Below are 23,331 nucleotides of genomic sequence, written 5' to 3' on the forward strand. Positions count from 1 at the left end.
TATTTAAGAAGGCCCCAAAGTACCAGAGTAGTGATGCTGGCAATTCAGATATGCCACAGAGAAGCCATAAAGTGCTTCCTTTAAGTAAAAAGGTGAAAATTCTTGATTAATAAGGAAAGAAAAAAATAATTGTATACTGTGATTGCTAAGATCTCTAGTAAGAATGAATCTTTTATCTGTGAAGCTGTGAAGAAGGAAAAAGAAATTTGTGCACAGTATATATTTAGTTTAGTTATATCTGTGGTTTCAGGCATATGTCAGGGGTCTTGCAACCTATCCCCTGCAGCTACTGGGGGGGACTACTCTATGTTGAGGACCCGGACAGGCAAATTCTTTCACTAAAGGGCCAGATAGGAAATTACCTTAGGATTTGTGTGTGGACTGCAGAGTCTCCATTGCAACGACTCAACTCTGCCATTATAACATGTAAACAGATGGGAATACTACTGTGAAGGTAGATAACAGACAGAGAGAGAGAGGCTTTCTGAAAGAAGATGATGTTCATTCGGGAGTGTGAATTGCAATGTGAATATGCATGCCATAGTAAACTATGTGTGTATTCAGAAAAGGAAAGGAAGACAAAGGTTTTTAAAGGGAAATTGAGGAGGATTACTTCATTTTTTGAGATAATTATCCTTGACTACAAGGATCAGTAACAAGAGTGGTGCCCATCTGGAGTTGGACAGTTACTGGACAGACGTCATTGCAAAAGTATATTTTTGTGTAAGGTCGTGATGACCTCTCTGCAAGGTTGTGGTTTTTGCAGAGTCTTTTGGGATTGTTCTTGTTATCAGGAATTTATGCATGAAAACCCTCTCTTCATGGCCGTCCCCTGAACTATTTGTCAGTTTTTTGTTTTTTTGTTTTTTGACACAAGTGACTCCATTTTGATTCTGACAATTTTTACAATATGTAAATGGGTGGGTGTGACTGTGTTCCAATAAAACTTTATTTTTAGCTTTCAAGCCATACGCTTGGTTGAGACAATTCATCTTGAACATAAGTCACGTGTATGGCTTTGGATAAAAAACAGAATTTGAACCTGATGACTCACAAATGTTTTTGCCATTTTGATGCCAGAAAAGAATATGCAAAATGGTTAATTATTTAATGTTTTAATATGTATAATACATCATTAGAAACTAGTAAGTTGAAAAAATAACCTTTAAAATGCCACGTAGGTACTTTCTGACTGCCCTTTTAGTTTTGAGTATCAGAGAATACTGCTCTTTCTCTAAAAAAAAAAAAAAAAATTATAAACTCCTAATGGGATGATTGTTTGTGTTTCTCATCTGAATCTCTGTGTGAGGAAGCTGCTGGGATTTGGGGACCTTAAACTGTGTGAGGGTGATGGTGGAGATGGGGCTGGTGGAGCTCTCTCTCAGAGCACCGTGGGCCCTGCGGAGGCCCCTGCCTGGCTGCTTTATCTCCAGGGAGGTGATGGCTACCTGTTACTCTCCTGCAGTCCTGTTCCTTCTCTGTGGCCCTCAACATTTCAATCCCAGCCTTTTGGGAAAGAAGACAGAATAAATGAGGGAAGCAAGTATAGAGAAGAACAACTAAAAATCTGTCTGTATAAACATCTGAATGTTTCCTATAGATCACTGCTATAGATCTATAGCAGTAGATCTATACTGCTGCAAAATCCCAAATCATGAGTTTTCATAGAAATGTTAGAACATAAAGACTATGCCAGGCAAATTAAAACTGGGTATCTATACCCCCTTTTGATAACCACCATTCTTCAGCGGTATCTAGTTTTGATCTCCTGACAGACATATGGTGTTTTATTTCTTCAAATAAGATCATTATTGCTGCCTTACATAATTAGTGAAAAATAATGCAATGAGGCAAAATAAATTTGCCATTAATTTGTTAGGTAAAATCAAACTGCACCACACTGCGCAAAATCATGGACTTCTGAGTAGGTATACTGGGATTCAAGTCATGTTCCCACTTATGACCTGAGGGAAGTAGCTTAAACAGAGATTGCTCCCTCATTTGTATAATGAGCATCCTGATGATAATGATAAGGATATTGATAATAAAAATACCTCATGGGGATGTTTTGAATATTAAATAAGATATCATGTGTAAAGCATCTGAACAAGTACTGTGATAAGAGAAGTGCCTAGCACAGAGGAGGCATTTGATAAATACTTGTTGAATTAATTAAGGAATAAACGAAGAGTATCAAGGTCATACAAGTTTTTAATAAATGTCAGCTATCCTTTTCTTTTTCCCAAGGGCCCTCAATATTTTACGAGGGACTCAGCCAGCATTGCTATATAAATATAAAAATCATGGGGTTTTTTTTAATGTTAAATGCCACAGGGGTCATACTACATGCAGACTTGGCTCAGTCTCTATCTGTTTGTTAGGGATACACTGGCAAGACTAATAGGTGCTTTCTAACACACTGAGGCAATAATGCATCATTCTCCCCAACCCCATATTTTTCTTACAGAATTTCAAAACTGTGCAGGTGACCATCTATTAATATTGAGCGATGTTTTCCACAAGCAATTCCATTTTTATTACTGGGCAATTTTCTAATATTGATGAATCAAGACTCAGTTTTTAAGTTGTTCCCTCTGAATCAACATGAAAAATGATGCAAACTTCAACTATATTAGAAACATCAATATAAGGAAACAATGAAAAGGGCAGATTTTAGGGCAGCCCTTAAACTTCTGTATCCCCTTACACGGTTGTTTATGGTTATAAGGTGCCATTGCCTGGGTGTTTCCTCTAATCATTTACAGCACATCGCGTGCTAAAGAATTTGATTTGTGGCATTAACACTTAGGTCAATGCTTAAAAGTAGTGCTTTTGAAGTGCTCTTTGTAGTCTGTGGTCTTAGCTGCAATGGAAATACTGAATTTATCATTCATGATGCAGTAGTTCTCTTACTCTGTTGAGGCAATATATTTTTAACCTAGCTAACCTTGTGTACTGGAATAACCAGAGAAAGCAGGCTCTTCCCTCTGGCAGAATCTATCAGGAGGGAAGGAAAAAAGGAAGGGAGGAGGAAGGGAGGGAGGAAGAAAGGAAGGGAGGAAGGAAAAAATAAAAGAAAAAGAAACAAGGCTGAGTAAAAAGAAACCCTTATTCAACTCCCTAAGTGGTACATTTAAGTACTAAAGGATGAGCTCTATTTATTTTAAGTGTGGTTCCTGCCTTTGGTTATATGAATATATTCAACATAAAGTTTTGAATACATAATCTCATGTCTAGAGTCACTGAGGGACCACAAAAAGATAACGTTTGCTATGAAAGTCGAATACTTTATCATATGATATGAACACATAGTGGGGGAAGTTCCCTTGGATTTGACTATGGGAAAACCTGCTCCGATAATAATAGGCAACATTTACATAGGACCATCCAAGCTCCAGACACTGTTAACAGACGCACTACTCTCAGCTCTTGTCAGTAACTTATTTCCTCCTACAACAGCCCCCAGAGGTAGACAATATTATTATTCTCATATTACAGAAGACAATTCAGGCACAGAGAGGCTAGGTAATTTGCTTGAAGTCACATAACTTAGAAGATGAACATGTAATTTATCTTCCAAACTGAGACTTTTGAGACTGATAGGGGATGCTTTTAATAATTACACATAACAGCAAAGGTAAACCAGAACAGACCTGTGAAAACTAGGTTGTATGGTTACCCTAAAAAATCAGAGATTTGAATCCAGGGTCCAGATCCAAAGTCCACATGCAAGCCACTCCAGTGACTACTGTTCTTTTTTGGCCTTTGTCCATTTTGCTAATCTCTGCAGGCCTCATCCAGACACTCCTGCTTTCTTCCTGCTAGCCTTTTCCTTCCTTATGCCCTCCATTCCTTCCTGAAATGTAATCAATGTATTAGATTAACTGCCTCCAATTTTTATGTGGACCATTCACAATACAAGGATAAATAAGACAGAATCCTCATGCTCCAGGACCTAAGTAAGGGCAAAGGGTTAAAACATCATGATTTCCCTCAAGAACAAGGTTAGAACTTTATTCTGCATTGTTTAATGAAAGAAGTGCTCAATGGTTACCAGGAAAAATGGCTCATGTGCTTCGAGACCCATCTGCAAAAATTCCCTTACACTTTCTGATGAACAGAAATCTATACTGAACCTGAGTCCTTCGAGAGCTTGGCCAATAAAAGGCATGATGCTCTCAAAGGAATTGTATGCTGCCTATCCAAATTCAAAATGGAAGTATTAAAATTGCAAAATGGAAGTGCAGCTGGTTTTGCTCCCAGGTTTATTAGTGATGAGTCACCTATTTTTATTGCATAAGAAATCAAATGTAATGTTGTAATGAAAACATGATACAGTGAATTTAGGGTAACTCTTGGAGCATTCAAGATGTGCCTGTTTGTTCAGGGATACTGAGTCCTTTGAGATTTATTTTAAGCACTTTAATCTTCTGTAAGAAAGATTTTCAATTTTTGAGGAAAGTTGCTCCATCATCTAAACACCCACAATGACTGGTTTAATTCAGCAGTTGTTACAGAAGCAGGGTATGTAGATTGTGCACTTTTGTGTCCGTTTGTCAGCATGAGGCAGATATTTACTCAGATGTAGTTTAAGGCATTAATTTTTAAAGCTGACCTCTTTGGTATTCACTTAAAATATGAGCTTCCCATTTCCCTAAAGACTGTAACTGCATCTAAATTTTACCTAGGGGTTTTGAACAGTTAAAGTCAGTGAAGAAGGAAAGGGATTCCTCAATTCCTCAATCCTCATGGATTGATCCATGTGTCTGGAATAGGGACTGAAAGAAGGAAGCAAAAGTCACCTTTAAATTTCATTTGCTATAAGGAAATAGATTTTCTGATTGATCTCTTAGGGGTCATGGAGAATCACAATGTCGTCTTAGATATCTGCCTAGCTAGGTTCAAGGTAAATATATATCATTTTAAATGTTTCATATTTTAAAGAACATGTATATTGATAACATGAAGAGTAGCATTTGAATCCCATTAGTCTATTAAGTCATATCTTTTTCATAATGGATTTATTGAAAGTATAATCTTGCTTTATGAACTACTTTGCTCAGAGAGTAGATTTTAAGTGTTCTCATCACACACAAAAAATGAAAGGTATGTGAGGTAATGTGTATGCTAATTAGCTCAATTTAGCTATTCCAGAATGTATATATATTTCAAAACAACATGCTGTATGTGATAAATATATTCAATTTTGATTTTCTAATTAAAAATAAATTAAAAATATAATAACTCAAGAAACAAAGACATATTCCAGTAACTTAGTTACCATCTAGGCAAAAATCTCAAACCACTTGAAACTTATGTATGCTTTTAATATTTAAAAAAAACCCAAGACATTCCTAGTATAATTAACGAATAAACTCCCCGTGCTAGAGACTAGTACAATTTAAAGGACTTGTTGCACAAATTACTGCTCCTAATTGATTTTTACATTTCTTTAATCTAGACTATGTTCAAAAGTACAAGTCTAATCCATATAGTCATAATTTAACAGCTAATGTACCTCTAGGTGAAGAATTAATGTCCTTCATAAAGTGAGATACATGAATGTATAACTATATCAATTTATAGTTTTATGAGTATGGTGTTAGGCTAGCATTTATTAAGGGTAAAGTAATATATAGTTGATACAGAATATACTTCCTCCATTTTTTATTTCTTTTTGTTTGTTTGTTTGTTTTCTATTCCATTTGTATTGAAACAGAAAAATTATTAGACCTCAGAGTCCAATAATTTATCTCTTATTTATTTTCCTTTATATTAATAATAGAAACCAGTTGTATTACAGTCAGAAAACTTTATTTCTTCAGTTTTTAGAGCAGAGGTGAAACAAATTTCTTCTAAACCTCAAAACAACCAAAATTAGAGTCAAAGAATTTGAAAGTAGATGTACTTAGTTTTGCATGTTGAATAAAGCTTAGGAGACTCAAGAAAGAACGTGCTGCTAATGTGCTGCTTACCTGTCCATTTGTATACAGCAGGGACTTGGATCCTTTAGCAGGTATGGACTGGGTTATATTGGTAGCAAAAAGGATATTGTTTTAGAATGTAAATAAACTAGAATAATTAGAGCTGTTATCTAAAAACAGCATTCAGCATCCATAACTAATTTATATGTTACCCAGTATCTTCTTTCCTTCAACATTTAGTTACAAAATACATTTTTAAGCTTAGTATGTCAAATTACAAGCCAAATGAAATTCCATCCTATGCTGATAATGGATTGTGTAATAGCCTGAAAGAGCTTTAATAAAGTACAATTTCACTAATGTGATGCAATAATATATAACCAATTTAATGTGAAACGAAGCTAGTGGTGCAGTAATATATTTATACAAATAATAATGTTAAACTCTTAATTTTCATCCTCTCAATTTAAATTACAAATTCCTTCAAATGAAATCTTATGAGGAGCCTAATAGGTTTTTTTACTTTAGCTTTTCCGTTGTGATAGCTTTTACAGTTTCCTTGTCATCTTTCCATTTAAATCCTCCAAGGGACACTTGAAGCTTTAATGTAGTACAAGCATGGACCTACATAAAAGTTTTACAAATTACACTTCGTAATTGAAAATGTATATAATATGTAAGTGCATAAGTATTTATCATAATTTTACTATACATATATAATAAAATTTTATACAAATGTGTATATAACTACTTCATAGAATAAAAATATATTCAGACATTACTAAACATATCATTCATGATTTTTTTCAGATATATTATACTTATTGCTAGTAAAGATACAATTCTCCATTAATGTATATACTTTCACTACTTTTTAATTTTAATTTTAGGGGAAAGTCTTAAGTATTATTTGTTATTATTAATCAATTTGATGAATGCATCTGCATATTATTTGGTTCTGTAGTTATGACATTATTGGTACTTTACTGTTTAGATTCTGACAGTTCTGTCTCCCAGAGCAATATGGCTTTGTTCTCCATGTCTTCAGAGTAGCCCATCTAATCTATGAAAAATTTGTTCTGAAGAAAATGCAGAAAATTTGTTCTCAACACAAAATTCAGGTTTAAATGCAAATGTCAGTCTATTTCATACAATATGAACTTCTAACACTTGGGATGGAGACCTACCATGAACAACCAGTATAGAAGTACTTGTTGATACTCTCATAATATCCACTCCATCATTGAACATCATTGTATGATTCCTGCTGAAAGCAACAAAAACCTAGAAGGATAAGTGAAAGCATCTGCAACCTTAATGAAAAATATTATATAAAAATGAGATATAGTCTAGTTTGTTGCTCTGATAAATGTCATTTTGACTTGAAATTTTATTTTGAATATACTTCAAGGTTTATGTTGATCGATTTCGATTACACTACAAAGTAAAGCAAGATTACTTGACATTATTATTTCTCTTTTTAACTAGTGGCTAGCATTCAGAAACTTCCTGCAGCCTCTGTTCTAACAGACATCAACTTCCCAATGAAAGGACGGAAGGGAATGGTTGACTGGGCAAGAAACTCGGAAGATAGGGTAGTCATTCCAAAAAGCATTTTCACTCCTGTGTCATCAAAAGGTAAGTATGTGAAATAATTTGAGCTCAAACAAAACATCTGTGACAAGGACATCTAATGAGATACTAGTATAAATCTTCGTACATTAAACAATTTGAAAATAGTCGGTAATGATGATTCTAAACTAATTTTGTAAATATAGACAACTTACGCTTGGTTTCTAAATCTCTGAGCTTATTGGAAAAAAAGTATCTATTAAAATGGAAAATAAAAAAAACAAGTTCAAATTATTGCCGGAGCTTGACATGATCAATTTTCAATGCTGATGATCTTTTCCCAATGTAAAGCATGTGGCCAAGTATTTTAACTTAGGTATTGAAATGTGTTGCATTTTCTATACAAAGTCACTTTTATTTCTGCCTCACAGAAAAAAAATGTGCTTTGGTTTGAAGGTATTATTTTGGCATATAAAAACAAATTTAAGAAAAAATTAACTTTTAATAACATTTTCAATGGGCTCTAAAACTAATGGCTCTTTTCAAAAGTGACATTGCGTTCTTAATTCTCTCTTTGGAGACTTTGATCCTAAAAGGTAATGCTCTAAAAGAGAATTAGCTTTCTTTCCCCATATCATTGGGAATATAAACTCTTTAACAGAAACTAAATCAGATTCTTGTCTTAGCCTGCTAAAGGAAAATTACTTCCTGACACAAAACCATCAAAAACACATGTTAATGTGCAGGGTGTGTGGGATAGCATGCATGGTTAGGAATGCATTTCTTCTACCCAGCTTCTCCTTTGCATCAAGTACTGAAATCCCCTTGTAACTAACAGTTTAAAGTTTTATAAGATATAGTTTTGTTCTTGCTGTTTTGCTAATATTTTTAATTTTATTCTTTCTAGAATTAGATGAATCATCTGTATTTGTTCTTGGAGCAGTCCTATACAAAAACTTAGATCTAATTTTGCCCACTTTGAGGTAAGCTGCAAAGTAATAAGCTGTTGTAATCTTTGTAAATCATTCCAAAATGTGATTATAGCTCATTCTATGAAAATAGTCAAACAAGCTTTGATAATACAAAGGGCTTTTTCTTAAATGAAGTAGAAAATACCAATTTAATGAACAGGTTATTAGCGTATTATGCATGTAAAAACAACTAAAAAGACAATTTTCGTGTCTGATTATAGCCCTGCAATTCTGTTGTAACTAATCATGACTTTCCTTCAACTGAAAAAAAGAGAAAGTAAGAAAGAAAAATCCCAAATCCACATAATAGAATGGGTCATTGTAAAATTAATCTGTTTTCTCTATTTGTAGCTAATGGTACTGTTCATCAACATTATATAAAATTAAAGGAGTGTCATCATGGCTGAGAGGACACGGTTTTCTTCTTTATTTGCACAAGATCTCAATTTGCTTTCAAATAAATTTTCAATTACAACTATGTTAAGAAAAGGGGCTGTTCATTTAGAGGACTATTTTTGGCAGAAGGGCATTGATTTCTTTCCTCTCAGACGTTAACAAAATTATAAATAGTAATTCTACCAACATTCATTTATTTGCTCTACTGTCTTATCTCCTTTAACAAATCTCACAGAAAACATTGTTCACATCTCTCTAGATTATATTGTTACCCCTGGCAATTACCTGTTTCCTCTACACCACTTCATTTTGGAGGATTGAGACAAAGTTACATTTTAGTTAAACACAGTCCCAGTTGAACTGAACTCTTTCTCACACCCTCATAAATAAAGCTTTGAGTTTTTAGGGAGGATAGAATATGAAGGATGTGAACAGTTATACCAAGGGTACAACAAATAGTTTAATAAATAGAACCAATTAGAGTTCAGTCCAGCAGAAAAACATCTTCCAAGGAAGCAGTAGTAACTAGTCGTGATTCCTTAGAGAAAAATCTTTCTGTGTGGCACGTTATTAATATAGATGGTAAGTCATCCTGAGCCCCGATGTATGCAATGTAGGTTCTCTTTCAACCATAGAGACAACCATAAGAAGTTGAATTTTCTTTAACTCCCTTCTCTTTTGGATGAAATTTGGGCTTCTTAAATTTGGATAGATTTGTGTTTGGTTTGGTTTCGCTAATAAAAAATTTTTGAAACTACTTGGGCTTAGTCTAAACTTTTCCACTGATTTTATTAAGACTTATTGGTATGTACAGTTACAGATAAAATCTATTCATAGTCACATTGCCTTTATCTTTGCATATGATGTTTATTTGAGGAGAGATGTGCTACAATTAAAAGTGCCCAGATAACCAAAGTTATACACTTATTTCCACAGGGAGTCCATTTGTGTAAAGATTTTTTTTTTAAGAATTCTAGACTAGACATTAACTTAAAATCAGATGACCTGTGTTTTAATTTTAATTTAACATGACAAGAGTTTTATAAACCGGTCTAGTCACTCAACAATCTTCTGCCTTCAGTTCAACTTTAAAATAGAAATACATTCACCCTATTTACTTCTGAGGTATACAGTGAATGCAAATAAAATATTCAATATAAAATGCTTTAGATTATTAATTAGTTTTCCTCCTAGATATCCAGCAAAGTTATATTATAGTTAATCTTGTTCTGTATAATGTCATAGAACTCATTCACCTACAGAAATGAAGTAAAGATTTTCTAGGTTTTATAAATTTATGTAGTCAAGGTAAATGGAAATTTCCCAAGGAATATCACCCTCTGGTAAAAATAAAAAGAAACATTTAATTAGGGTTACATATTTCTAAAAAAATAATGGTAGAGGCAGTTGGTCACTTACAGCTTATGGATAGATTAATAGATATATTATGAGTGATTCAATGGATGTAGCAGAGAACAGTCTGTAGGCACAGCTCCCCGAATACCACCTGTGACACAAAAAGATTCAGATAGGCCATTGGGCAAGTCACTGACATTTTTATATGTAAACTGTGGGAATTAAACTTTAAAATTTTTTTCCAACTTCAAAAATTCTACTTTTATTGTGGAGATTTCTACATATTCTTTAGTAAGCTCTGTATAAGAATTACAAATATTTTTAAATATTCATACTTTCTATCTATAAAGTAATTCAGTAAATGACTATAGGATAACTATATTTATATTTAGATTATCGACTAGAAATAATGACAATAAAATGCTCAGGATGAAATGGTTGTTTACATGCTCTTTGAAAGGTGAAAGAAATGCTAGCATTTACTTCTCATTTTTTTTTATCTCATATAGTAATATAATGTGACCAATAAACATTCCCAAGCTTGTTTTTCTCCTTTTCGAAAATTTCTTCCAGAAAGTTTAGTGATAGCTGTACCAAGTATAAGTCTGCTAAATAAGAATGCACCTTTTAATGGACAAAGGTGACCCTTTCAGTCAGTCAGCAAACATTTACTGAGCAGCAATCCCACTAATGGTACTTTCTTTTAAATCTCCTCCACTATCAAAACTCCCAGAACAGTCTTTAGTAAATACTAAAGGGTCAGGGAATTTTTGCTGTGATAATTGATTGTTCTATCTGATAGAATATCCTATATAAGCCATCTTTTAAAAAAAAATAAGGTAGATAGAAGTTTAGTGTTTACAGTAGGAAAATATTTTAGGAGCAAAGGAATAAAATACATATATTTTATTTCATTGTATAAGTTTGTGTGAATTGAACCCAATGAGAAAGGAAATATCTTCTTATTCAACATGAAAAAATATACAAATTTGTTCTTTATGTTTAGTTGTTATTTATAAATTTTCATGAAATATTTTCCTTGGTGATTATTTTACTAATTATCAGTTGAAATATTTGAAGCCAAGTTTCCCAAACACGGAATAATGTTAGGTTTACTGTTTTATATTTTGTGATAATCATTTTCATAGTATCCTTTGTAAGGACTATAAAAGAGGACTTGATACAATGTTTTGAATAGATATAATTTAGAGATTTTCCTTCACAGAAAGACATGAAAATTTTGCATGTTGATGCTCTTTTATTTAGCTGTCTTTTCTTCTCTCACCCTAATGTATTAATACATTCAACTACCCTTCAAGTTGCAATTTTTATTTTACTGTTTGACTGTCTTCTCTTTTAAAGTTACTTCTCTTTTAAAAAGATTCAAATTGTTACTTCAACTGAAAGAAATGTGCTCCACTCAAGTCCAAACTAAATATATGCTATTCTTAGCCTCCCACTTTTCTTTTTCTTCTGAATAATTTCTGACAGATAAAAATTACAGAACCACAGTATATTAATGCTGCAAGTAACGTTCAAGTTTAGTTTCATCTAGAAATTTCATTTTATACATGAGAGAAATGAGATTCTTATTGCTTAAGTGACCTGCCCAAGAATACATGTCTAGTAGGTAACAGTTCTAATTCAACTTGTCTCTTCTACTATATCTAACTGCCTCTATACTGCTAATATTGATACTTTTAAGCAGTACAACTCACGGAATTCTAAGATAATGTGTGAATATACATGTATCTTTTGTAGAAAATGTTTTAGAGCCAGGAGCAAGTGGCCATGTGTGGGCAGTCTCAGGGAACACTGGAGTTGGCCCCGTGTTCCCAATCCAGGCTGTCAGTGCCAAGGCTTGAGTTTGTCACACACACCGTCCCCCACCCCCCCAGCCCTCATGACCACTTATGTGCCTAGCAGACAAAGGCTGGCCAGCCCAGTCTATAGGATCCTCTGAGGGAGGTAAGACTGACACACGAACCCACTCACATCAAAAAATTTGCAAACATCCATAGCCTGGCAAGTTCATAAACTGCTGTGAGAAATTTAATTCATTTTTTAACATTTTCTTTGGAGGCCAATTTGGCAATACCAAGAGATCTGAAAGTATACTGTCATTGATATAGCAATTGTACATCTAAGAATTTATTTTAAGGAAATCATCTCTAAGGAGAAAGAAAAGTGTATCCAAGTTTATACTCAAGCCAAGAAATCAAGAAATGGCTGTAAACAAGACATTCTGTAAATCATTTAATAAACGCAAGTTTCAGTTTTATAAGAAAATCACAATACTTCTGAGAATGTGAGCAGTGTTTAGATTTCCCGGTAAGACATATGAAAAAATGCAGTCCTGTAAAAAAATGCATTTTATGTAGCAATTCACATTAAAGACATCGTAAAGGATATAACTAAAATTATACGTAAATTCCTCTGTAGTATTAAAATGCCATGAAAAATGCAGATGAATAAAAACTACAGTGTTCTTATAAGCCGATAGTGGTTAGAAAATTATTTTTTTAAGAAAAGAACAAATTTCAGTAATGCAAAATCACATGAATTTCCTGTCAAGTGCACTAACATAATAAAGATAAATGATGCAGAAATTTTTTATATATTTAGGAAGTGGAACTCATTTAAATTCCTAATATTATAAGAATTAAACACAAATGGGAAAAGAAATTGAACTACATAATATTGGAAATAATAGAAAAACGAAGACATAATCACTTTGACATGAATGTACTCTGAAGGCAATCAGCCTGAGGCAGTCAGCTCTCCAAAGAGCACATGCTTGTTAGCTTCAGGACCTGAACTTCGAACCTTGCTTCTTCATTCTTACTATGCTATGCAGTACAATATTGTAGTTTTGTGACATTCTGTGTCCTTTTAGAATGCCCTATCATGAAAATATTACCAATTTAAATTATCCATAGAGATAACAAATTGGCATGACTAATAGTATAAAACATTGTAATGTTATATAGTCCGTGTATCATTTATAAAATCTGGGCTTCATTTGGCCACATCTTTTAAAAGTGAACTTAAATCCCTATCACTTAGCAATTTTGTAATTCTAGGTTCTACATCTCTTAGCAAACCTAACTTGGTATTCTAACCAATTTCAAAGCTCTAAGTAAACTCAACCCTACTTTTTAGCAGTTGTCAGATGATTTTAGTTTTTAAAGCAAAGGTATTTAGCTTAAAGATTTTCATGAAGTTCTCAATTCCTGGAATATATGAAGTCATCTATTTTATTTGGTTTTATTTAAGTTGAAGGGTTCATTTAAAACAATTAGGAAAGCTGTAATTTTTGAAACTACATGAACTATAAATCTAAAAATGGAAAAAGACTATAGTGGTTTTAATAACTCTCATTGAACCATTAATGTCTTTGTACTGTATTTTGCCTGGCTACATTTTAGGTGGCCTGTTAGTTCTGTATTATTTTAATAGTTTTCAGTGTATAAGTCTTTTGCCTCCTTGGTTAAGTTTACTTATAAGTTGTTTTTCTCTTTTTAATGCTATTTAAATGGGATGATTTTCTTTTTTCTTTTTTTTTTTGGATTATTTTCTTAATTTCCTTTTTGGATTATTTTCTTAATTTCCTTTTTGTATTATTTGTTGTTAATGTATAGAAACACAATTGATTTCTGTGTATTGATTTTTTGTATCTTGCAAGTGTGATGAATTTGTTTATTAGTTCTAAAAGATTTGTGTGTATGTGTGCCTGAGTGTAATATTTAGAGTTTTCTACACATAACATCATGTCATCTAAGAACAAAGATCATTTTACTTCTTCTTTTCCAAATTGTGTGCCTTTTATTCCTTTTGCTTTCCTAATTGCTCTTTCTAGGACTTTCAGCACTACTTTGAATGGAACTGGCAAGAGAGGGCATTCTTGATCTTAGAGGGAAGGCTTTCAGTTTTTCACCATAAAGTATGATGTTAGCTGTGGGGTTTACATAGATTGTCTTTGCTATGTTGAGGTAATTTCATTCTATTCCTAGTTGTGTGTGGAGTATTTTTAGCATGAAAGGGTATTGAATTTTGTCAAATGTATCACTTGAGATGATCATGTAGTTTTTCTCCTTCATTCTGTTAATGTGATGTAGTCCATTGATTGACTCTCATATGTTCAATCATCCTTGCATTCCAGGACTAAATCCTGCTTGATCATAGTTACAATCTTTTCAGTGTGTTGCTAAATTCAGTTTTCTAGTATTTTCTTGAGGAGTTTTGCATCAATATTCTTTGGGGATATTGGTCCATTGTTTTCTCTTTTTTTTAGTATTTTTGTCTGATTTTGGTATCAGGATAATGGTGGCCTCATAAAATGAGTTTGGAAATGTTCTCTACTCTTCAATTTTTGGGAAGACTTTGAGAAGGATTTTTATTAATTCTTCTTTAAATGTATTGTAGAATCCTTTAGTGAAGTCTTCTGGTTTCCTGGGCTTTTTGTTATTTGGAGGTTTTTGATTAGATAGGTCTATTCGGAAATTTTCTTCCTTCGTGATTCAGTCTTGATAGGTTGTATTTTTCTAAAATATTATCTATTTAGTTTAGGTTATCCTGTTTGTTGGCATGTAATTAATTGTTCATGATAGTCTCTTACAATCCTTTTTTTATTTCTGTGACATCAGTTATAACATCTCCTCCTTCGTGTCTAATTTTTGTTATTTCAGTATTTTCTTTGTTTTTCTTGGTCTACCCAAGGGTCTTGTGGATTTTTTTTTTCAAAAAACAAGTTCTTAGTTTTGTTGATTTTTCTATTTTCTTTTTTTAATTTCAGCTGTAGCATTTATTATTTCCTACCTTCTGCTGACTTTGGGTTTGCTTTTGTTCTTTTTCTAGTTCTCTAAGGTATAAAGTTGGGTTCTTGATTAGAGATCTTTCTTCTTTTTTAATGTACATGTTTACTGCTATAGACTTCCTTCCCTCTTAGTACTGTTTTTATTGCATCTCATAAGTTATGGTATATTTCCATTTTCACTTGTCTCAAGATATTTTGTAATATTTCTTGTGATTTCTTTCTTGATCCGCTGGTTGTTCAAGAGTGTGTTCTTTAATTTCCACATATTTGTGAAATTGTTAGTTTTCCTTTTTTATTAATTCCTACTTTCATTCCATTGTAGTCAGAAAAGGTACTTGATATAATTTCAGTCTTCTAAATTTGTTAAGATTTGCTTTGTGGCCTAAGATGTAATCTTTCCTCAAGCATGTTCATGTGTACTTAAGAAGAATGTATATTCTCCTGTTTTATGGAGTGCTCTGTATGTGTCTGTTAGATCCAATTGTTCTATAATATTTATGTTCACTGTTTTCTAATTTGTCTTCTGTCTAGTTGATCTATCCATTATTATAATGGGGTATTGAAATCTATTATTGTGTTACTGTTTATTTCTCCCTTTGATTTTGTCAATGTTTGCTTTATATGTTTGCGCGTTCTGCTGTTAGGTGCACATATATTTTTAATTGTTATATCTTCCAGGTGAATTGATCATTTTGTCATTCTTTGTCTTTTGTGACAATTTTCGACTTAAGGTCTATTTTGTTTGATATAAGTATGGCCAACCTCACTCTCTTTTGGTTCTCATTTACATGAAATATTTTTTTCATCATTTCACTTTCAGCCTATGTATGCTCTCATAGTCAAAATGAGTCTTTTGTAGACAGCTGGAGTGCATTTTTTTTTTGAGACAGGGTCTCACTTTGTTGCCTGGGCTAGAGTGCCCTGGCATCATCATAGCTCACAGCAACCTCAAACTCCTGGGTTCAAGTGATCCTCCTCCTCAGCCTTCTGAGTAGCTGAGACTACAGGAGTCCACCACCATGTCCAGCTAATTTTTCTATTTTTTTGTAGAGATAGGGTCTTGCTCTTCCTTAGGCTGGTCTTGAACTCCTGACTTAAAGCAATCCTCCCACACCTAGGTATCCTAAGTGCTAGTATTACAGGTTATGAGCCACTGCACCCAGCCTGGATTAAATTTTTAATCACTTTTTTTTTTTTTACTCTCTTTAAGATACAGCTCATGTGCCTTAAACACTTTAAGACTCTGCAAAAATTGTCAAGAATAAGTTGGATCTTCTTTGAATGATTAACTCCACATATTTTTAAATGTTTTATATACCAACTAGCACAAATCTCAAGGACAGGAAAACACTTTAATACTTTAGTCATGAAATGCACTTGGCTGTAGGATCTGCTTTCCTAGCAGTGAATACAAAGTGCACCCAGCCAGGAAGCATTAGTAGATCACAAAGCTTGACGTGGCACATCAGGGGCCAGCTATTCACTTATGCAAATCAGAATAAATTGATGGAATAAATTAAAGATAATTTTGTACACTATACACTTTTTAGAAAGAGAGCTGTTGCATAATGTAAATTTGCTTATTTTTCCTTCATTAAGCATTTTAAAACCATGATACTGACATTACATTTTAAATCAAGTTAGCAAAAAGTTTGATATTTTGTTTAGTATTTGTTTATTCAACAAGACATTCAAACATGTTTTAAGTACTAAAATGTGCAAAGAATAATGCAAATGAGTGTATATAAATGATAGATACTAATCTTGCCCTCATTGAGCTTATACGTTTGTGGAAGAAGATATGCACAGAACTGATGAATCCTGTAGGTGCATGTTACTATATTAAGGCATAAGGCCAGGGGATTATTCACATAAGTAAGGTGTACACAACCATATGCATAAATAAATTGGCATTGGCAAATGTCCTGTCGCAAATGTTTTCTATTAATAAATGTGTTACAATACACACATTTACACACACACACCCCCACAAACACACACACCCACAAACACACACACAATTTAGCAAAGCCATAATGCCAACTCTATCCACCAAGGACTTTTTCCACCAAGACGGCCAAATACCTGGGGAACCTGACACAGTGTAACACATCCTACAGAAGACTTTGCTTCCCAGAGCCAGTGAACTTCATAAATAGCTTAACGATATCACAAACACCTATATAGAATACCCACATCTAAGTTTTGCACTAGAGTATCCACCTATGCAATTTAAAAGTAATACAGATACGTGTCTAGTATAAACATTACCTAAAATTAATTAAAATAAGAAGTCATTGGGCTTTATTAAAAGCAGAAAAATAGGATTAGAAACAGAACCAGAGTAAAAGGTCAGATGGAATTTTAGTGAAACATCAATATTTTTTTTAAAATAGCCAAACCAGAACTTAAACATATTCAGGCTAATCCAAAAAAGGAATTTACACTGTTTGTTCAGGACTGACTACCTCTGGGAGAAATGTTCATAATTTTTCTGGTGGTGAAAATGGGTATTCCCCCAAACCCCAAGCCATGTACACTTTGCCATGCTCTGGGAGAACTGTCAGTTCTGCTGTTATGTTCAATCTCCCAGAACCATCTCTTACCTTTGTTAGTTTCATCTATTCTCTAATCACTTTTACTCACAGAGAAACAAGGAAGAATAATTTGGCAAAAGCAATTTGGCATTTAGAGCTTAGTTTTATATCCTCCTCAATACACCTTAACTTCAGTTGACTCATTTAGTATTAAATGAAACAAACAATAGTTGACTAGCTCACTCTGTTGCAGCCACCTCCCTCCTAAGAAAAGCAAAATAGATTTATGCTTTGTTGTTTTTTCCTATTTACTGTTAGGCTAAATAACGTCGTGACTGTTTAAGAATTTGTTATTTGGCATTACTAAATACATGAGAAATGTGTTAAAAAAATGTTATCCCACTCAAAATATGCTTATAGTTTCTGTTACTAAATATAATAAATTTTCCCAATTGTGAAATAGCTCAGGATTTTTTTTCTGGTGAAATCTTGTGCCAAGGACTATCTCATTAAAGAAAACATTATCACAAGGAATGCAAGGTTCAACACTGCTCTACCATATCAGAATTACATGACTTCAATGGTACAACCACTTTAGAAAACAGCATGGCAATGAATTATAAAATTAAGCATGTCTTTATAACATGATCAAGCAATTCCACTCCCAGGTATTTACCCAAGACATGAAAATACATGTCCACACAGAAAGTGTGTATGACAATTATTCGTATGACCCAAATATGATGGGCTATTTTTCATGCAGGCTAAAAAACAGAAGTAGCCCAAAAGGTTGCTAACTTAATTGGTGAATAGATCCACATAGATCCAATAGATCTACTGTAGAACATTACTCAGCTATAAAAGAAACAAAATAGATGAATCTGGAAAACATTATGCTAAGTGAATTAAGTCAAACACAAAAGTCTGTGTGCTGTTATGATTCTATTTAATTGAAATTTTAGAAAATCCAAAATTATAGTAACAGCATGTCCATGGTTGCCTGGGAACATGGGCGAGGAGGGGATTAAGTGCAAAGGTCTGCAGGACACTGTTTAGAGAGAGACTGGTTGTCTAACCTGATTGTGGTGGCACTTGCTTGGTAGTATACAAATATCAAAAGCATTAAGCTGTATACTTAAAATTGGTGAATTTTATTATCTCTCAATCCTGCCTTAAAAAACAAAAAAGAAGAAAAAAAACTAAATGATTTTTGTCTTTGAAACCTGATATGAATTCCCCAGAATAGTGCCTGCCCTATGGAAGAGCAGGTAGTTTATTTCAAATCAAAAAGGAGAGATGAAATCTATCTATCTATCTACCTATATATACTCACACACACACACACACACACACACACACAGTATTTCTTCAAATAGTTAAAAGTATAATCAAATCTTTACATCTCTAAAAATTTGGTGATCTGCAGCATTTTATATATTGTGGATAAAAACCTGTATCTGCAAGAAAAAGTTGGTTCAGCTTTATATATTTACAGTATGGGTAATTTCTTGTAGGTTTTATATATGATTTTATTTAAAATAACTTCTTTGTGACTAAACTGCACTTGGTAGGGTATTTCAAAAGGCAAATGTTTCTTAGATTGAGAATAGTGAGAGATAAGGCAGTGGCCTGTAAATCTTTATTGCTGAAATAAAGGATTGTCTATAATTAGGAACAGGATTTATTTATATTTAAACTTTACGCGATCTCATGTTATTCCACATTGCAATTATTTATTGTAACGTATTTTGGGATAGTCCAAAAAATGCCAAGACAGCACTTTGCTAGAAGAGTATTTGATCTCCTGGAGAGCAAATTATAATCATTCAAAGATTGCCTGAAGGTTTGAATTCACAATCCATCACTCTTTGTAGGTGAATCAGATTTAAGTAATCAAAAGCTTGTCAGTGCTGTTGCTTTTTCATCTTTTCTGCATCTAAAATTCTAAAGTGGCTCCCCCCACTCGCTGCAAAGTTTTCTAGTTCCACATAGGGCTTCGTTATAACAGTAGATTGACTACCTCTTTCCATGAATAACACTGCAATACCTAATGTTTTTGCTTAGGATGCATTTACTTAACATCATCCCAAAATGTATTGAGGAGTAGGAATTCATGCTTTTCATCAATCCTTTCTCCTTTTAATCATAATTACTCTGTTTCAGAAATTATACTGTCGTTAATTCCAAAATCATCGTGGTCACAATAAGGCCTGAACCCAAAACGACTGATTCGTTTCTGGAGATAGAACTAGCTCATTTGGCTAATGTAAGTACCATCCACTTGGCATTGAGTTTCTTATAGAATTACCTTTTAAAGAGGGTTAACTATCACTCTTTTTACAGATAAGAGGAGAACACATTCCTTCAACTTTTATAGTTGCGAATGAATTAATTTGTTGTGAGCATATGTATTATATAGAAACAGAATGCCATATTATTCTATGCTTTTGTTTATGATAAAACGCTCTTTAATTTATCCAAGATAAGAGTTAATAAATTGCTTGTTAGTGCACATATCTTTACCAAGCTTTGTGCTAGGCATTGGGGACGACCAAGTGAATAAGAGCCTATCTTGTGATAGGAAAGACTGAATTTAAGTAGCATACAGCAGTAGAAGTTATAAACATAGGTCAAAGGGAAGTGATTAACTCAGAGGAAGGGGTGTGGGATGACATCCAAAAGTACTAAGTCAAGGATCAGAAAAGGTTTCTTATGACTACCTGGGTACTCCAGTGGTGTAAATCTAAATCTTCCATCCCAGAATGACAAGAAATGCTTCAGATCTTATTCAGTCCTATATACAAATTTATATCTACTTATCATTTACATTTACTTTAAATACTTAAATAATTGATGGGTAGGGGCAAGGAAGGTAATTCCTATCATAGCCTTCCTTATTATACTTTTATACTTTCTGTAGTAAAATAAGTCAATCTCATGCTTTACATGTACTTATTTTTTATTGTTTGCAAAGTTTCCATAAAGTTGACTTGTACATACAAAAAAAAATCCTGAAGCAAAAAGTGATTATGTCATTTTCCCAAGTTCATATAGTCGGTAAATGACATAACAGAATTTATACTCACATCCTTTCAGCTACAAAACTTGTGTATTTTCTGCTATTGTTTAACTTCTGATTTCCCCAAGAAATCAGCCTTCATTTTATTGAAAAATTATACTCATCTTCCCTGTGAACCACTTTCGACTAAGATGCCTCAGGCTTCCTAGATTATTTAATAAAAACTTCAAGCCTCTCTGCAATAACTTTCGAACATCATGGTTAATATTTAAACTGTTAGGTCTGCTCCTACTTTTGCCAAAATGTGACCATACTGGTTTTATCTAACCTCAAGAATGTGTTTTGTTTCTATAATATCTACCTCATCATACCTTACTATAGCCCTAATCTCTTTATTACACTGAAAACTGGAAGACACTTTTAACATTGGAACATTTGCTTTTGAATAAGGAATTTATTTATTTGTGTGTTCAAAGATTTTTATGAAAATATCTATTTATTTGTTTTTATTATTTATCATGATATTGCCTGTACAGTTATAAGCATTGGTGAAAAGTAGTAAGAGACATGAATTCCCTGTATCAGATTATAGAATTATTGAAAAAGCAACATAGTATTATTATAGAATGTGTACCCTGTCTCTTGTTAAGAAACACTCTGTAAATGAACATTCATAAGATTTAGCTAAATAAAGGTGAAATCATTTTTTGGAATTTAAAGAAAAATTTTGGTGAGTTGAAAAAGAGTAACCTCAAAAATAATGTTGATTAAACCATCTCACTATTTTAATTCAATAAAACTATTTGAAATGAACATATTTAAGTTTTGTATTTAAGTTTTGAGTCAATCTTTTCTGGGAATATATTTTGTCAGCCAGTTTAGAAAAGAGATTATGTACAAAAATTTATTTTCTGCGTATGGAAAACAGAGTGTAGAGTCAACAAATTTTATTAAGCACCAGCTAGCACTGGAAAGGCAAAGAAAGCCAGCATACAAGAATGATGAGATAATTATCACAAGTCACTCAGAACTAATTCTGTGTCTTTCAATATTTTGAGTAAGTGAAATAACTAGCTTCTAAAAGAATACTATACTACATATATAGACTGTATATATAGACAGATCTGTTACAAAAAGGGGGTGGGGAAGGGAGAAGAAGAAGAAGGATTTATGCCAGGAAAGAGAAAGCTTCAAAGCATTCTTACTTAGATTCCCCCGTCCGCGTGGTGCCTGTCCATGCCTGTCCTTAGTGGACACTCCATTTACCAACTATACAGTTGAGTGTCTCTGGGCTCCTATTTAAACGCCTGTCTCACTGTTCTCTGTACAATATATATAGGCCTTCTGCTTTATTGTTTTGAATTTCTAATGATTGTTATATTTACATTTATTTTAGCACCTAAATTAGATTTTGTAAAATAATTTATTGTTCACCGAGGGAAGAAATATGTGATTGATTTATTGAATATCACAATATTTATTACCAGTCTTATAAAGATATGTTCTATGTACTGATATCAATTTATTTCCATTGAAGAGAAAAGCAAAAAGGTCTATACTGAAATATAACAATCTTAGCTAAAATATGAATAAAGGTTCTATCTTAAGCATGAATATTGAAATTGATCAAAACAAGCTAAAACTTCATATATATATATATATATATATATATATAAATTTACATACATATATGCACTTGGCCCTCAGTATCTACATCAATGAATTCAAACATCCGCAGGTCAAAAATATTTGGAAAAAAAATAAAAAATAGCAATATAAAAATAAAAATAATGCAAATATAAAATATAGTATAAAAACTATTTACATGGCATTCACTTTGAATTAGGTATTGTAAGTAATTTATAGATGATTTAAAGTGTTCAAGAGCATGAGCATAGGTTACATGCAAATGTATATGAGGGACCTGAGCATCCGTGAATTTTGGTATCCACAGGGGTCTGGAACCAATCCCCTGTGGATAACAAGGGACAACTGTATATGTGTGTGTGTGTGTGTGTGTGTGTGTGTGTGTACCCATTGCTATTGCCTTCAAAATCAAGCTATTTTAGATATGACATATCTTTAATATCAAATCTGTCTACTTTCACTCATTTTCTTATATGAAAAGTATCTGCTGCACTTTCCTGAGCTCAGGAAAGAATAACTTGAAAATTACATCCGTTTCATAAAACCACGTAAAAAAAAGGAAGAACGGGAATTAATAGTTATAATGAGTCTAGGGAAAAGCCTGTTAACATTTTCCAAATGAAACATGTTCTTTTAAAAAGCGTTTTAACAAATAGCATTTACAGTATGTTAAGTATAATAAGGCCCTTGGGAACTGGTAGGAATAGGTAATAGAATATGGAACCTAGTAATTCTAAATTGTATTTAGCAAAGCCAATTGCAGTCTTAACTAGCTCATAAGTCATTAATTAGTAAGACACTATACTTAGTTCAGTTCTTCAGTCTTACGGCTTCATTGTCATGACCTATAAAGTCAGAGTCCTTAGTATTTAAGCATACCAATCGTTTGCCCTTAGAGCATATAAAATTTATATTTTCCAGGAAAAGAATTTTATTTGTGTATTACTTAAGGTTTCTTCAGAGTGACATTTATACTTATCAATTGTTAGATTCTATAATACATACAGAAAGTTAATAATTATTCCTGAGAACTAAATGAGTACAATAGACACAAATACACACACACACTATTAGGATCCCTTGAGTCAGAGAG

At 33.0% G+C, this 23,331-nt stretch overlaps 1 protein-coding gene across 1 annotated transcript in view; it reads left to right on the top strand.

Annotated features, from left to right (window-relative positions):
- The window catches only part of ADGRB3 (adhesion G protein-coupled receptor B3), a 683,715-nt gene that overhangs the window by 365,673 nt on the left and 294,711 nt on the right, over positions 1-23,331 (top strand). The window contains exons 14-16 of the mRNA XM_069487813.1: positions 7,413-7,562; positions 8,404-8,479; positions 19,736-19,838. Coding sequence (XP_069343914.1) covers positions 7,413-7,562; positions 8,404-8,479; positions 19,736-19,838 — 329 coding nt within the window. The remainder of the gene's footprint in view (positions 1-7,412; positions 7,563-8,403; positions 8,480-19,735; positions 19,839-23,331) is intronic.

The sequence above is a fragment of the Eulemur rufifrons genome, chromosome 15, assembly GCF_041146395.1.
Source record: "Eulemur rufifrons isolate Redbay chromosome 15, OSU_ERuf_1, whole genome shotgun sequence".
Taxonomy (NCBI): domain Eukaryota; kingdom Metazoa; phylum Chordata; class Mammalia; order Primates; family Lemuridae; genus Eulemur; species Eulemur rufifrons.